General features: G+C 52.4%; 1 protein-coding gene across 1 annotated transcript; it reads left to right on the top strand.

The window, feature by feature from the left end:
- Positions 1–8,079: 8,079 nt before the first annotated feature.
- Adora2a (adenosine A2a receptor) lies at positions 8,080–17,121 on the top strand. Its single transcript, XM_036167901.1, has 2 exons — positions 8,080–8,476; positions 15,395–17,121. The coding sequence occupies exons 1-2, from the start codon at positions 8,154–8,156 to the stop codon at positions 16,296–16,298; spliced, it is 1,227 nt and encodes a 408-aa protein (XP_036023794.1). The 5' UTR covers positions 8,080–8,153; the 3' UTR covers positions 16,299–17,121.
- The last annotated feature ends 299 nt before the right edge of the window (positions 17,122–17,420 follow it).

Below are 17,420 nucleotides of genomic sequence, written 5' to 3' on the forward strand. Positions count from 1 at the left end.
TTGGGTCTTCAAGGGCTCCTCAAAAACCGGTGGGTCCTGTGACTATGATGTCAAGATTTCAAAACTCAGCCCTTGCATTCTGGGACTTCCCAGGTTCTCTCAGGTCCTGGTGTCTCTTGGGCACACCCTAGCCAGTGTGCATTCTCTCAGAGCTGACCATGACTGTTGTGGGCTGGGGTGGCCTCCCTGTTCATGGCTTGAAGTTAGGCTAAAGGGCATCCACACATGTAATAAGAGACAAACTTGGGGCCAGGCAGAAGAAGCAGTGGCTGATCTCTAGGGCCCTACAGAGGGACCAAAGATTTTGGTGTCCCAACTTAGGTTTTGATCTTGTCCCCTAGATGCACACTAAGTGGCCTTGGGAAGGTCACTGCCCTGGGAATCCATTTTCCGATCTATAAAGTAATGGTGTTCTTAGTAATGCTAACCCATAGGGTTATAGAGGAAGGGAAGAGGGAGACACTCTTTGGCTGGGTGTGCAGATAGGTTCAGGGTAAGGGGTGGTGGCAGTGGGGGTTGTGCCAGAGGCCAGGTTGGGGGGCTCTGTGCTTAGGCTGTGTAACCCTGGAGAAAGAGGCAAGGATTGCTGGGAGTGGAGGAAGTGTGGACAAGAGTTAGCTTGGGAGCAAGCATGTGGCTTCAAGGGGCCAGATTCTGCAAAGTCCAGGACCTGTAAGTGGGACCACAGCCCCTGGTAACTCAGCAGCTGCCTGAAATCAGCAGCTCTGGCCTCTAAGCTGCCTGTTCCTGAGCTACCTTGCCTCGTAGAAGCTACAGCCACCATCTCAGTGTCTTTTTGATACAATCCAACCCGAGCCCTGTGTGGTGTGTGCATATGGGAGTAGAGGAAGAGAAAGCTGGGCAGAGAGGTGGATAGGTCGGTAGGTAGGTAGACAGACAGACAGACAGATAGATAGACAGACAGACAGACAGATAGACAGATAGACAGACAGATAGATAGATAGACAGATAGATAGGTAGATAGACAGATAGATAGATAGGTAGATAGGTAGGTATATAAATAGGTATAGATGATAGATTAGATAGATGGATGGATGATAAATGATAGATAGATGATATAAATAGATGATATCGATGATAGATATAAATAGATGATAGATAGATATATAGATATAAATAGATGATAGATAGGTAGATAGATAGATAGATAGATAGATAGATAGATAGATGATAGGCAAGCACAGGTAGAAAGGGTTTTGATAAATGTGATGGAGGAGCTGAGAAGGTGGGAATTTACAAGTGAGGATGTTGCTACAGGCAGTTACTGAGCTGGTGAAAGAGAATATCCCTAACCACCTTGGAAGAATCTTGTCCCTGGGACACACTGGGGACCATAGAAGGGCAGGTCATGACCTGGGGAACTTGGAGGAGGAAAGCAGTGGGGAGGTTGGAGGGAGCAGAGGTGATATGGTGCTTGAGGATGGGCCCTAGGTCTGTACTGGGCCCCCAGGAGTAGCAAAAGATTCAGGGTAAAGAAAGGGGCCCCTGAAGACTGCTCATGTCCAGAGCAAGACCCAGACCCCACGGCGGGTGAGAAGGAGCCGTGTGGGGCAGAGAAGACAGTCCCAGCCCTGAATCTGGAAGCCATGAGATCCTGCCAGGTGCCAAGCAGGGATGGAATGGGGGGAAAGAGCAGTCACCCTCACTCTAGGCCTGGGAAGACCCTAGGAGGGCAGGGCTTGTGCACTTTCCCAGGGCTACCTCTAACTTTATGTGACAGACAGGTCTCTATCCAGAGGCTCTCGCTACAGGGAGTCATGACATCTGACCTCACAGTGGCCTCTGGGAGCCGTAAGCCGGTCTGGGTGGAAGCGCTGATGGGCAGAGGGCATTGACGGGGTTCAGGTGGATCATACTCAGGTGGGTCCAGTGCACCCCACTCTTTTCCTCATCCTCTGTGGCTGCGTCATCACACCCATATCCTAAAGAGCTCAGCAATGGGTGTGTAACCTTCATTTCTAGTGTCCAGGCCAGCCTCCTGCCAGGGTTCCACCCAGAGGTCCCTTGTTCTCTAGTCAGGAGGCACAGCACCTGACATCCACTATTTATGGCCAGCACAGGGGCTGAGCCTTTCACATGATGCTCTCACCATGGCCTGTGCACATGGGAGAAGCCAAGGCACGCAGGGGGATGGACGTCTGTGATGGACATGGCGTGGACCCTTCTTGGGCTGCTCCCGTCACAGGCTGCCCCTCTAAGCACCTCTGTGAGGCTTGGATCCTGGGAGGGGCTGTCTCTGGAGAAGCAGCCTGCAGTGGGTGAGTGGGACCTGAGGTGAGGACTGGGGACCTGTGGTCTTTCTGGGTACCAGACCTGGACAAGTGGGCATGTCAGGGTCCATTCTAGGACTCTCAGTGGGAGAGAAGGGAGATGGTAGCCGAGGTCCTAGCTGGTGACAGAAGTTGTGTAGAAAGGCAAGCCGGTGCCCCGGTCTCCATCTGCAGAGAGCTGGTTCTCCCTTCCTGCCCACATCCTGTCCCCAGGAACACAACAGCAGCCGCAAACCCATGGTTGGTAGGGGAAGGACATAGTGACCACCTGCTTGTGTACTTGGGGCCCAGCCTTTAACAGGTATTAGAATTTGGGTGTCTGTGCAATTCTGGAGGGACCCAGGAAGGGAAGGGAGACCCAGACCACGCAGCATTGGGCAGTCTCAGAAGGCACTTGTCTTGTTGACTGATGTGTTAGGGAAGGGCTCGGGGGGCTTGGGGGTCTCCCTGCAAGCCCAGCTGCTGCTGAGCCACCACAGGACTGTGCTTTGGGTGTAAGAGGTACCAGCCCATCCCGCAGTGACTCTTGCTTGGTATCGTTCCACATAAAGGACAGATGTAGGATTCCCCTCAATCTAGACTTTGTCTCTAGTTCCCGGAAGAATTCCTCGGTGTTCTCTTCCATCTACCATGGCCTTGGTCCTCAGCTGGCTGCAGGCCTGAAGACTGTCTCATACAACATGCTCTTTATTTTGACTCCTGTTTTTCCTGTCTGGGATTTTATGCTTCTTTTCTTGCTTGTATTTGCTCTCGTGTGCCAGTGAGTTTGCAAGCTCTCATTCTTGTTTATGGCTATCCCTTTGTAAGACATCTAAATTATTACTACATAGGCCATATTCTCTCCCATGGGTTTGACACCTTTATTTTTCTCTCACGGGCTTTTTTTTTTTTTTTTGAGACAGAGTGTCATTATGTAGACTGGACTGGCCTCCACCTCACAGAGACCCACCTGTCTCTGCCTCCAGGGTGCTAGGGTTAAAGGTGAAGGCCACATCTTTTCTCTTCCATAGTCTTGGAGTCTCCTTGCATTTTGAAATCTGGTTTGGCAGCTCACCTGACGTGGGAGATGAGGTCCCGCGGTCTGGGCATCACTTCTAAGTATCTGAATCTCTAAGGTAGCGGCGGTCGTTGAAGAATCCCTAGGTTCTTGTCTTTTGAGACCCCTGCAGTAGACTCCAGGACTGCAGGGGGCAAAGGTGGTAGCAAATGGCTTGGAGTTCCCCATGGCTCAGGAGACAGGGTAGCTGGTGAGCGTGGCCTATGAGAAAGAGGCAGCTGAGCACGGGGACACATGCCTGGGATGCACCTCTTAGGGATTAGAAGCGGGAGGATCACAAGTTTAAGATTATACTTGGCTACATAGCAAGCTTGAGGCCAGCCTGGGCTACTAGGTCAGCCTGGGCTGCAAGTGACCCATCTCAAAATGAAACAACATCGTAAGGCTGGGGTTGTGGAGCCCAGGAAGAAGCCCAGTGCCCCTGCAATGGGCACTCTGTGCTGCTCTGTTCCGTGTGCTTGGCTACACCCAGGAGCAGTATACGGAGCACTGTCTGGGAGCTTGTAGACATGTCCAGCAGGGTCTGGAGCCACCACCTAGGCATGTGTACACAGAGCCTGGGGTGGGTCAGGAGACAGGTGGGTTGGGATGAAATGGTTTTAATTAAAGTGGCTGGATCGGGGTGGGAGGGAATGGGAAGGCAGAGGCGGTGCTGAGTCTGGCTGCTGGGACCCAAACGGGTGTCCCTTCAAGTCTGTAGCACGTGCCTGTAGTTTACACGGGACAGTTTCTGTACCCTGCCCTGCCCCCAACAAAGGACAACCATAAGGAAATGCAACATTATTAATATTTAATTACCCTTCTTGGCTAGCAACAGATGACTCAAGGGTTAATTCGATAGAGCGGACAGAGAGGGACAGGAAATTGCCAGGTCCTGGCTCTACGCTGGCCCCTTCCCCTGGGCCCCCAGCCTCCCCATGACTCTAGAGTGGTTCTCAACCTTTTTAATGCTGCGACCCTTTAATACGGTTCCTTATGTGGGTTGGTTGTGGTGACCCCCAGCCTTAAGATTATTCTCATTGCTACTTCATAACTGTCATTTTGCTCCTGTGAGGAATCGTAATGTATATATATATATATATATATATATTGGAGATAGATGTTTGCCAACCCACCTCTGAGAACCATTGCTCTGGAGGCTTCACAGAGAGGGAAGTCTTCTGCTGCCACCCATGGCATTCTCCAAGGCTGTGCCACCCTCTGACGTTCCTGATAAAGCCAGGACTCTTTTCACACTGTTCGGGCTGCAGCTTCTCATCTGAAAAATGGAATTTACCAGGAGGCCAGGAACACAGCTTTCGGTCATTTTTCCACAGCCCCAGACAGCACACACGGGCTCCTCAAGAGGGCCCAGTGTAGCCTCGGTATTCAGATCTACCACCACCTGGAGAGCACAGGGCTTAGCCGTTCAGCAGCAGTGGCTGACATCTCTTGGCTGTGTGTGTGTGTGTGTGTGTGTGTGTGTGTGTGTGTTTCAGTCGGTCGGTGATACACTCGTAGGTTTGAATTGGCCCAGTGGGAACATTCCTACTACAAAGACAGGCTGAAGTCAGGGTGCCCTGGCCCCTGGGCTCTTTTGCCTGCCTGTAGCTGGACAATCTCAGCCGTGCCCTGGGGGACTCCTCCCTCCTGTCTGCCCTGAGAATTCCTCTGGCTCTGCTGATCTGCCAGACTTGGGGCTGGGGAAGGCTCAAATGAAAAGAAAGATTCTTGTTTGGCAGCTGCCCAGGTGGCCCTGGGATCAGAGGAGCGTCCGTCCCCTGGGATGCGCTGCAGTAACCAGGGCGGCCTGCAGGAATGTTGAAGGAAGGGCAGGAGGCAAGGGCCCTGGGACAGGAACCTCTGCTGTGTCCTCAGCCGCGACAAGGCAGGCCTGGCTGGAGGACCAGCTGTGTTGAGACTGGAGAGCAGCAGGGTGGCCTCAGGACAGTCAGGAAGGGTGCTGGGATCCAGAAATACCCAACATGGACCCAGCACGGAACATGAGGATCCTTGAAAACTGGGAGTACTCAGGCAGGTGCCGAGGCTGCTGGGAAAACTGCAGCAAATATAGGCCTGGGGCGGTCAAGTCCGTTCCAAGCCCAGTGTCCTGCCTGTTATGGAGTCAGTGCAGCTCCTGGTGGGGGAGGGGGTCTGTGCTGGCGGTGTGACCATTAGCAGGGCGCTAGGTTCAGGGGTGGAGCTGTCTCACCTTGACAGAAATGTGTTATCTTTCACTGCGTCCCACTGGGGACCTTGAGGATGGAGCATGGTTAGAGCCTGGGCCAGCTTCCTAGCATGGGCTGGTCTAATTGCAGACTGCTTTAGTGTCCTTCAATGCAGATTCCACGAGAGAGGGCCCAAGGGACAGGTGGTTACCCTTTTCTCCCCAGAAGATACCGGTGGGAGAGTCGGGATTCTTTTTTTTTTTTTTTTCCGAGACAGGGTTTCTCTGTGTACCTTTGTGCCTTTCCTGGATCTCGCTCTGTAGCCCAGGCTGGCCTCGAACTCACAGAGATCCACCTGCCTCTGCCTCCCCAGTGCTGGGATTAAAGGCATGCATCACCACCGCCTGGCTTGAGTCGGGATTCTTGGAAGCCGATGGCTCTCCAAGGGCGCACTGGGCCTGGATGGGCCTGGATGGGCCTGGTTGGGCCTGGTTGGACACTGAGCCCGCTGTGGCTCCAAACCTTGAAAGCTAGAGCACAGAGTAGGAGCTGTTGGTCCTGGGCTTGCTGTGGCCCCCTGATGAATGCTTCTGTAATGTGTAAGCTGTGAGCATAGAGGGACATGGTATGTATGTACCTGAAGGCGGCACACATCCTGGCTCTGGCCACTCTGCCGGGGATGTGCATTGTGAACAGCTGGTTGGAAAAACGGCTGGTGCGAAGCTGGGATTCACAAGGACTTAGCCCTAAGTGTCTCTGCCTCACTTTAGGGGCAATGGTGCCGCTTAGGTAGGAATGATGATTCCGTCGGTTTCTGCAGACTCTGGCTCCCCTTTCCTAGCAGTTGGTAACAGCCTCCTAGTTGGGCAGAAGGCCTTCCACAGCAGCCCAGCTGCAGCCGTGTCTCCTCTGGCTCCAGACTGAAGCACTGGTAACATCACAGAAGGAAACTTGGGGTTTATTGATTTTAGCCCCATTTTACCTCTTGGCCAATTTCAAGTGGAGAAGATCCTTCTCCCAAGGCCTGCGGTTCCCCTCATCCCTCCTCTCCTGGAGGGGAGATATAGGAAAGGTGTGTCTACATGCAGGCACAACCTGGGGTTCCGTGAAGGTCCAGAACTGAAGAGGATGGATTTGCAGGGGGGGCGTGGGGAATGGCAGAGGAATCTCTTGCATCTTGCTTGGAGGATGACAGGCTATTGGGAGAGTCCTGCTTGCACCGAGTTTTGCAAGTTCAGGGAGCAGAGCAAGAATTTGGGCTTGGCTGGGCCCTGCTACAGAGAGAGCAGGACTTCCGGTTTCCAGGGGCCTCAGCTCTTCTTGTGATCCGACTCTGGGGTAGCCTTATCCAACTCTGTTACTCCTTTCTCAAGGGATTGTGGGTGAGTTCTGAAACGATCTCTTGGTCGTCTTTGGGGACCCAGTGGTATGACAGTCTGAACGGAGAAACCGAGGCCCAGAAAAGAAGCGCGTTCTTGCCCACAGTCCTCCAGTGAGTTCTCACGGAGCACCTGTTTTTCTAAAGCAGCATTCCCTGCATCAGCTAGGCAGAGGCACCAGTGGGGAGAGGCGTGGGAGGAGAGCAGGAGGCGGATCCCTCAGAGAAGGGAAGCACCCACAGTACCCGCCCCGCCTGGCGATGCAGCCTGCTGGCAGGAGCTCTCAGCACCCTGGGTTTGGTTGGACCCTGCTCTGCCACCTGTGAGGGTAAGAGTGCTTACTTGCCGGAACTAGACAGGACCCTAAGGCTCCCAGGTCCCTCCAGAAGGGAACTCCAGGAGTGTCTGAGGTGACTTTAGTGGTAGTGGTGTTCCTCAGGTGGGGAATGGTCGTTCCCTGAGGGGAACGGAGCAAAATGAGCTGGGCCGGGAGGCTAGCTCCGTGTGAGAAGGTAGATGGGATTGGGAAACCCCGTTGGAGAAAGGACCTTCTGGAGGGAGGGTCTCATAGGGCTGATCATGAGTGAAGGGACCCAGAGGACTGGCCAAGCGGCCACAGAAGACTTGAAAAGCTACATAGGAGAAGCCGATGTAAACATCATTTTGCCTTGCTCCCGGAGATTAAACATCTTCAGCGGCTGGTCTGAGCTGGGAGGGCGGTGATGCAGTACCCAGAGTGAGGAGGATGTGTGTTGGGTAGTGGGGACAGGTTAGTGGGAGTCCTCATTCTGTCCGTAGGTCCTTCTGTGTCTGTCCTGAAGAGACTGGAGGAGGAACTGCTTGCCTGAGAAGGTTTGGGTGAAGATCTTGACAAGAATTCTTTTGGAACCTGTGAGCTCTTCAGGCCTGTGTCCTGACTGACTTGCCCACAGATGGGGCAAGACGGGAGTCATTCTCAGACGCTTGGCCCATAACTGAGGCAGAATCTGAAACGGCCAAGGTGGTTCAGCTGCTCACTGGTGTTCACTCTTTGCAGGTACCTCGGAACCCTAAAGTTGAGCGGAGCCAGGCCAGATCTCCTGGAGTAGTCATGATTTCAGGCGGTGCAGAATCATCTGTGAGAAAGCCTTTGGAAAGCTCTCTCTGGGAACACTCGTGGCTCTTGTGAGGAAAGGGCTGCGGGGCTTGGGTGGGCGAACAGCTGGGCTGCAGCTATGGACCGAGTGCTGGCCCAGACCCGCATCCTTGCTGAGCCTGCCCAAGTGCGGCTGCTCCCACCATGGTCTCCTCAGTGTACATCACGGTGGAGCTGGCCATTGCTGTGCTGGCCGTCCTGGGCAACGTGCTTGTGTGCTGGGCCGTGTGGATCAACAGCAACCTCCAGAATGTCACCAACTTCTTTGTGGTATCGCTGGCGGCGGCTGACATTGCAGTGGGTGTGCTGGCCATCCCCTTCGCCATCACCATCAGCACCGGCTTCTGTGCCGCCTGCCACGGCTGCCTCTTCTTCGCCTGCTTTGTCCTGGTCCTCACTCAGAGTTCCATCTTCAGCCTCTTGGCTATCGCCATTGACCGCTACATCGCCATCCGCATCCCCCTCCGGTGAGCCAGGGCTTGCGTCTCTACGTAAGGCTTGATCTGTGGGCACAAAGGACGGGGCTCTGGGGTTTGTCTCAGTCTTCACAGAACTGGAGGTGGCCATGCCTGGTCTGGCTTATCCCTATAGGTACAGGGTACCCTAGCCCCTCCCCGCCACATCACATATTGAGGCTGTCTATAGGCAGCCATGTATGGCTGTAAGATGAGGGTGGCCTGGCCTGCTACTATATGCTGCTATGTGTGAGCTGTTTTTCCTACATCTAAGTATGATCTGAGATGGGTGGGGAGCCATGAGAAACCACAGAACCTCAGCTAGCAACCCGCCTCTGCCACCACCAGCCTTTCCCCAGTGTGTACATTAGGAGAGTGACCCAGAGAGGGGAAGTGACTTGGCCAAATGCCACAGTGAGTCATTTGGACTTCTATGCAAATTATGTTGCTCCTAGATCAGAGAGGATTCTGCCTACTTTAGGGGATGGCTGTGCAAAAGGGGTTTTTATAGTGATTCTGTTGTGAAGTGACTTCAGTCAAGTATTGTGTAATGAAGATCTTTCCGGAGGCCTCTTCCCAGCCACCCTGTAGATAACCCAGACAGTTCATGACTCTCTCAGGGACTCCATCTCTGTGCTTTCTACCAGAGCTAGGTCCTGTGGCCAGCATGGCTGGCTGCAGGCCTTGAGGAAGGATTCCATAATGGGGGATTAGAATGCATAGTCCCCATAGTGAGTTTTTCTACTCAAGTAGAGTCCCCACCCACAGGAAAACAAAAAAAAAAAAAAAAACAAACAAAAAAAACCCAAAAAAAAACATTAGTGACTCTACTGTGGGTCAGCCAGCAATAAGGACCAGGCTCGGTGAGCAGTGATAATTCAGGGTCAGATGCAAGAGAGCCTTTAGAGATCATTTCCTTCCCCTCATCTTCTGGATAGAAAAAGGGGGCTTTGAGAAGGGGGCTAGCTCTCTCTCAGCCATCCAAGGAGTTGGTAGCAGAGCCTGGGAAGAACTGTAGCCCGCCGTCACTATGACATCAGTCTTTGAAGACTGCCTGGAGTGGATCAGTGTCCTGGACGGTGGTGCATCACACAGCTGGTGCTATAATCTGAGCCCTAAGGGAGAAGCAAACACCCACACTAGGCTACTTAAAAGGGCAGAGCCTGTGCCTTGGGTTGCCTTAAAGATTTTGTCAAAAGTGACTCAGCCAGGCATGGTAGCAAGCACCCATGCTTGTATCCTGGAACTTGGCAAAAGCTAGAGCCTAAGTATGGTGAGTTGCAGGCCAGCCAGGAGTCTGCACTCAGACCCCTGCTCAAAGCAAAAAAATAAAATAAAATAAAAAAATAATCAAACAAAATAACAAACAAAGGGGGAGGGACTTCTGGCCAACTCTAAGAAGTGACAGGGTTAAAGGTCACCTGTGGGGACAGCTTCCCCCATTGCTTCCACCCCGTGCTTCTAAAGTAGACCAAGGTCTAGGTTCCCGCAGTGACAGATTAGAACACAGAGGCCTAGGGGGAGTCTGTGTATGGGTCCCCAGGGGGTCAATGGCATCTACCCTGGGAGTCTCCAGGGTCCATGGCATCTACCGTGGGAGTTAGGCTCAGCAGTAATGGATCACCAAGAGGGAGCAGTAGCTTAACATTCTCTTTCTCCCAACTCCCAGCAGCAAGATATTAGGAAAGATAAGGATGGCTATTCTCAAGTTAAAGGCATCAGCTTGCTTTCCTCTCCTTGCCTTCTCATTTTCTCAGAATCCAGAGACAGAATCCTTGAAATAGGATGGGCTAAGTTGTGTGCCGGTAGAAAACACGCTGCCCTGTGCTGGGCCCGTTTTCTCATGTGTAACAAGGAGGCAAGTTTCTATGTTGTCCCTGTGAGCTCACAAAGCTCTGTGGCTTCAGTGCGTGGGCAGGAATGATAAGGCTGGGCAGAGTAATGGGGGCAGGATGCAGCTTTTTTGTGAGATGGAGGCTTGGAGCCTAGTCCCACTGTGGTTGTGTTCCTGACCCCCAGGACCCCCTGACCTCAGTTCCACTTAGACATTGGGCCATTTGAGCTCTGAGTAGGGCTTCAAAAAGCACAGGCTAGTCTCTGCAAGGAGCTGATAGGTCTGAAGATGCCCACTAAGGATACTCATGTTGCCTAGGAGCAGTTTAGTACAGTATATTCTTTGATTATTCTGGTCCAGCATTTCAGCCAGAGCAGGTGCCATGACCCTAGTGAGATACCAGAGCCAAGAAAGGACATCTCTGTGTCTCCCAAAATGGATGGACTCTAGAGCCCACCCCTGCTGTGTTCCTGGCTATTGAGCCCCTATCCTCTGACGTTTCTGGTTACTGAGAATGTGGAGGTATCTGTACAGGGACTCCTGAGAGCAAGCCAGGCATGATGGGGAGATGGAAGGGGACCAGGTATGAGTGGGGTCTAGAGGGAACTAGGGGACCAGGCATAAAAGGGATCTGGAGGGGAGCAGGAGACCAGGTATAAAAGGGATCTGGAGGGGAGCAGGAGACCAGGTATGAGGGGAATGGGGAGGGGGCTCGGCACCCTTGGCTAGCTCAGGAGGTGCTCTCTAGCTTAGACTCTCACGTTCTTCCCTTCACAGCCTCCTCTAAGGTACTTCCCGCACTATTGGCAAGGTCCACAGGCTCTAGTCTTGGATGGAGGCAGTCCCAGGCTTGCACCAGGCACCAGGAATTCTTTTGTTGTTTTAAAGGACTCAGCTTCAGAGTACTCAGCTTCAGAGTACTCCACACCTTCCAAGTATAGGGACCCTGTTAAGTGCAGGGCCTCTTGGGTGATAAAGAAAATGGGCTAAAGGCCGAAATGAAGTTCTGTGTCTGCAAAGAATGAAAACCATGGTCTAAGAGACCAGGCTCCCTTTCCTAGGGACCCTTTGCACCACTGTCTGCAAGTCTCACGTCGGCCTCTGGTGCTCATACCCAAGGAACAGGCCAAGGTACACACAGGAAGTCAGTTGGTGCAAGACCTGAAGGTCCTATACAATACACTTCTCTATTTCCAAAAGGGCATGAGGGCGGGGCGTATGCACAGTGGTAGAGTGCTTATGTAGCATGCCTGAGGTCTTCAGCTAGATCTCTACCACCACAAAAGGGAAAGAAAGTAAAGAAAGATAGCTTTCCATGTGGCCATAAGCCCCTGCTGGACCAGAGGCATGGCTCAGTGGTAGAATACTAGTTACTTAACATATGTGAAGCCCTGGGTTCCATTCTTCCCTCCACAAGGGTGCTGGTGAGGGTGCAGAATTGGGAGACGGTGTGCCCTGGAGGAAGTCTTGCCATATTGGTGTTACAGGATGTGCATGGTCTTGGTAGGGTGAAGTCGGGGGAAGGTGTCAGAATGGTAAAACACTGGCAAAGGTCCCAGGGAAGGAGTGAGTGAGCATGTGGGCGTGGCCTCTCTGGGCCAGAGAGTGATCCCATGGCTGCTGAGTGGCAGATGCGGTGTGAGGCTGATTTAGGCTGGTCTCTGCCTATGAAAGGATTTCGAGTTTCTTCTCTGGGCAAGATGTTATTCGATTCTTAGGTCATTGGCCCCTTAAGGTGACTTGGAAAGTCCCACCTTCTCTTCAGTGTTGCAAATACACATGAAAACTCCGCCTGGAATTGTGGGTATGTTCTGGAGCCATGGGGTGAGCCCTCAGTATGGGCAATCAGGATTCTCAGGAAAGGGCTACTTCTACAGGCTGGAGGAGATAGGGATGTAGAGGTCACTTGAAAATAAGGGCTGCCGGAGACTCTGGCCCCCTCATCCTAGACCTCTGACCTCCCTGGAACAACTCCAAGTCATGGTAGACAGCCTGGGCATCCTTCTAGCTGCACAGAATGTATTTATCCAGGAGGCCTGAATGAAACAGTGTTAGTCACACATACAGGCCAGGATGTGCCCCTTGAGACAGCCATGGTTTGTTCATGATTCGTTTTGATGCCTGATGTCGTCCTAGACCTCAGACTCCAGCCCCACAACCTTGAATTTTTGATTCTCCTGCCTCTATTTCCAAGCGCTGGAAATATGATGTGCTCCTATTTGGTGTGTGTGTGTGTGGGGTGTGTGTGTGTGTGTGTGTGTGTGTGTGTGTGTGTGTGTGTGTGTGTGTGTGTGTGTGTGTGTGTGTTTAACTAATACTTGCATGTGCTTAAACATTCAAGAAGAGCACAGATCACATAATCATATGTCTCCAAGCCCCTCAGTACATTGCCAACCTAGGAAAGTACATCTTACATATTGGGTTCTGTCCCCATAGGGACTTACTTTCTAGAATGCAGTGGAAGACTTCCCCTTGTGGATTCCCTGTCTGAAAAGTACACTGGACAAACCAGGGATTTCCATGGTGTGTTCCCAGAAGCTATCGGGCCTGGCCTGTTGTCTCCAACAACTTATTAACTCAGAAGCTACTGATTCAGTTGGATCCCTTCTCCAAGACTACGGCCTTTCCAACTCCCCGGTCAGGGGCAAGTAGGCCTGTTCTGAGAATAGTTCGAAAGCCGCCAAAGTGAGAGTCCCTACATCATTCCTAGAAGCCCATCAGTGTCCCGGGCAGTCCATTTCTCTGAACAGCAGCTAAATAGCTCTGATCCACCCTGAGCCACAGAGTGGCCCTCTGGAGTTTCCATCCACTATATTCAGCGTCTTGCCCTTATGGGGTAGTGGTGACAGGTCTAGAATAATTCGTTTCGTTTTATAAATGAGGAAATTGGGGCCCGGAGAGATGAAGTGACATGGCATTCCTCATTTACAGGAATGCACCAGGCCTAGGACCCAGAAAGGGTGTGCTTGTCCCAGGACAGCTGTGAACAGTCACATGATTCCCCTCCCTCGAGGATCATGTAAAGTGCTGTGGAGGGGTGCCTGGCACAGAGTAAGTGGGTGGGGTGGGGACCCTAGGACTTCATGTTTGAGCCTCCAGACAAACACACGTGCAGTGCTTGTGCCGTGGCGCTTGGTGGACGTAGTAAGTCTGTGACCCTCCGGCAGAGGTCCGGTTGCAGGTGACCAGGGGCTCCACTCGGGGGACCTGTGGAGCTCCTGAGAATGTGCCTGACGGTTACTGTTGGGATTCTGAATTGACAGGGCTGGAGGGGTGGCTCCGTGGTAGAAAGCTTGCCTGTCAGAGGCAAGGCCCTGGATTTGACCCCCAGCACCATGGGGGAAGGAGACTAAAAGATTCGGAGACATTCACCTGGCCTTGAGTTGCCCCTGGGCCTCGGAATGTTCACAGCAAGTCCCTGCCTCGCCTTAGATCTCAGTTTCAATTTCCCCAGCTCTAAAACAGAGGAACAGCTTAGATAAGTGGCCAGAAACTACTAGGGTTTGTTTGTTTATTTATTTATTTAGTAACATTTAAAATGGGAGGGGTTTTTTTTGCCTAAAAAAAAAAAAAAATAGCACTCGGGAGGGAGAAGCAGGTGGATCTCTGTGAGTTCGAGGCCAGCCTGGTCTACAGAGTGAGTTCCAGGAAAGGCGCAAAGCTACAAAGAGAAACCCTGTCTCGAAAAAACAAAAAACAAAAAACAAATCATCCATCCAGTTCTTCTTAAGATATAGCAACGCTAGGTACCCATTTCCTTTCTTCTTTCCTTCCTTCCTTCTTTCCTTCTTTTCTTCCTTTCTTTCTTTTGTATGACACTTGAACTTAGAGCCTCATACATGAGAGGTTAGTTCTATCTTTAACTCTGGGCATACATGTCTCATTGCCACAAAGACAGAGTAAACACACACCAGCCTTCTTCCCATACCTGTTATCAGTAAATACCTGGGTCTGCCACCCGTAGGTTATGGCCTTTCTGTAGCTGCTTTAAGTCTGGAATCAATAAGTGTGTGTTGTCCTTGTTACCTACCGTAGACCCCTGTCCCCCAGCTGGCAATGTAGAGATAAATGCAGGAGACCCCTGCTCCCAGTGGGCTCCCAGCATCAGATGAGGCAGGAAGCTTCTCCAAGATGTCTAGCCTGAACTTGAAGAGGGAAAGTTCCACAGGGCAGTGGGGAGGGTAGCCTTGTTTTGCCAGAATTGGAACCATTAAACTTAAGTTCATCTGTCAGATGCTACCAAAGCTCCTTTCATTCAGTCAAGGAGACTTTGAAAAACAGCCACTTTTTTACTACAGTAATGATGTGTGCCCAGTGGAGCTGACTCCACTTCCTGGTTGACAAATCAAGCCCTGCTCCCAACCCCACTCCGGGACTGGCAGTCAGCACAAGAATATGCTCATTTGGCCCTCAGGCAGATTATTGTCTTATTTCACACCCCAATCGGTACCTTTTGATGATTAAGATTGCCAGGAAAATGTCAAGACATAATTGTCTTGTTTCCACCCAGAGGATTATGGGTAGGTTTGGAGGGGGGAATGGTCTCTCATTTGGACTGAGACTTCCACCCCTCCTCCGTGCCCTGGACAGCCTTTTCTTGGGGTCCGTGGAGATTCAAGACAAATGGGGGAGGTCAAGCATGGCGTATAAGTGGCTCAGACCGTCTACAGGTCTGATCTTGCCGGTTCTGTCCCCACCCTGGACCTGTCCTACTCCAAAGGAGAGCATGTTACAATATGAACCAAGATTAACCAACTCGGCAATGGCCTTCATCCCCCCCACTAAGATCACCTGTTTCTCTCAAACCAAACTCAAATGAAGTCTCAGGACCCTACCTGACGAATAACACCTGAACATTTGTGTGATAGTCTCTATGTCCTGAATGTCCTCTTGCCGGTACCTCCCTACGGCTGGGAGAAAGGCAAGGTCCAGCACCTCACTTAGAAGAGTATTTACCTGAGGCTAGGAGGAAGTACTTAGTCAAGACCCTATCAGCGAAACACCCAGGGACCATCTGGGCCGCTGTGGGCTCCTTAGCTTGCGGCCCTGCTCGACCTCTGTTCATCAGGCTTCTAATACTGGTCTTCTCTCCCCAGGTACAACGGCTTGGTGACAGGTATGAGGGCCAAGGGCATCATTGCAATTTGCTGGGTGCTGTCGTTTGCCATCGGCCTGACCCCCATGCTGGGCTGGAACAACTGCAGTTACCTTAAGGAAGACCAGAACTCCACACAGCCCTGTGGCGAGGGCCAGGTGACCTGTCTGTTCGAGGACGTGGTGCCCATGAACTACATGGTATACTACAACTTCTTCGCCTTCGTGTTATTGCCCCTGCTGCTCATGCTTGGCATCTACTTGCGGATTTTTCTGGCTGCTCGGAGACAGCTGAAGCAGATGGAAAGCCAGCCCCTGCCAGGGGAGCGGACTCGCTCCACACTGCAGAAGGAGGTCCATGCTGCCAAGTCCCTGGCCATCATCGTGGGGCTCTTTGCCCTCTGCTGGTTGCCGCTGCACATCATCAACTGCTTCACCTTCTTCTGCCCTGCCTGCCAACACGCCCCTCCGTGGCTCATGTACCTGGCCATCATCCTCTCCCACAGCAATTCTGTGGTCAACCCCTTCATCTATGCTTATAGAATCCGCGAGTTCCGCCAGACCTTCCGGAAGATCATCCGCACCCATGTACTGAGGCGGCAGGAACCCTTCAAGGCAGGGGGTTCCAGTGCCTGGGCCTTGGCATCTCACAGCACTGAGGGAGAGCAGGTCAGCCTCCGCCTCAATGGCCACCCCCTGGGGGGATGGGCCAATGGCAGTGCCCCCCATTCTGGACGGCGGCCCAATGGCTACACCCTGGGGCTGGTGAGTGGGGGGAGTTCCCAAGGGTCTCCTGGGGATGTGGAACACCAGGAAGGAGACCCAGAGCACCCTGGCCTAGGGGATCAGCTGGCCCAGGGCAGAGTAGGAACATCCTCATGGTCCACAGAGTTTGCCCCTTCCTGAGGGAAAGAAATCTTGATCTTTTTGAGTTGGCTGGACCAATCTCACTGAGAGAAGACAAGGAAGACCACGCCAGGAAATCCACTGGGCTTCTGGTTCCCACTTTGTACTAAGAAGAGGGACCGTCAAGCTGGAGCAGCATGTAGCCCAGTAAGAAAGACCTGGGGTGGAGGAAGCAGATGCTCTGTGCTACGGGGCCGTGTGTTAGGCCGGAGGTGCAGCCTCAGCAGCAACAGCAGCAGCAGCAGCATCTTCAAAGGCAGGGCCCAGTTCCCCCACTCCAGAAGCATCAGAAAGCTCTATCCTGTCTCTCTAGAGCAGCTGTGGCTTGGAGGCCTGGCCTGGCCTGGCCCGATGCTGAGGTATCTTCAGGCCTCCCACCATAGTACACTACCCTCCCCAGACCGTCTAGGGCTCAGGGAGCTGCTGGCCTAGAAGTGGCGCTTGACTACTTTTTTTTCTTTTTCCCAGAAGATAAAAATGTGAGGAACCCTTTCTATTTTATTGACTTCCCTTCCCGGCTGCTGGGTCTGTTGTCCATCCTGCTCTTATCCCAAGGAGTGGCCGGCAGCCCTCATGCTGCCCCAAGCTGCCACGCACTTAGTTGTAGGGCCATCTCGGGGCAACAAAGCTCGGCTTGAAGACAGGAACTGTGGAGGGAATCGTGCCAGAGTGTGGGCTCTCAGGTCCCCTGAGAGAGGTTGGAGCTGTCAAGCCACGGACCTGAGTCTGGGTAGCTCACAGGTGCCTCTGTCAGAGGCACCCTGTCTGATGCCTTTCCTTCTGGGAAGAGGGGGCGGTGGGGCGTGACTTTTTGTTTGTTTGTTTGTGGTTTTTTTTTTTTTTTCTGAGATAAAATAAAATGAGCCACACTCGTGTTTTAAATGTGTCTGCTAAGAAGGATGTCTGAGTTCTTTTCTGGATTCCATAGCTCAGGTCTGATGCACACACATGGGCTCACGTGATTATGTGTGAGAGAATATGTGTGTGGACAGACAGACAAAAGCTACATGGCTTATCCTGGGGATTTTCCAGGCTCCTATTCTCCAAGAGGACAGGCTGCCCAGTTACACCAGAACCCAAATGCCCATGTGTTAGGGTGAAGTGGGGTGGCATGGGGTGGCA

This window comes from Onychomys torridus, chromosome 18, assembly GCF_903995425.1.
Source record: "Onychomys torridus chromosome 18, mOncTor1.1, whole genome shotgun sequence".
In the NCBI taxonomy this organism is placed as follows: domain Eukaryota; kingdom Metazoa; phylum Chordata; class Mammalia; order Rodentia; family Cricetidae; genus Onychomys; species Onychomys torridus.

Bases quoted from the DNA above. Each gene is read 5' to 3' on its own strand.
- Adora2a (XM_036167901.1), top strand. From the start codon at position 8,154: ATGGTCTCCTCAGTGTACATCACGGTGGAGCTGGCCATTGCTGTGCTG. The intron at 8,477-15,394 runs GTGAGCCAGGGC...TTCTCTCCCCAG, and splicing joins GCCATCCGCATCCCCCTCCG to GTACAACGGCTTGGTGACAG.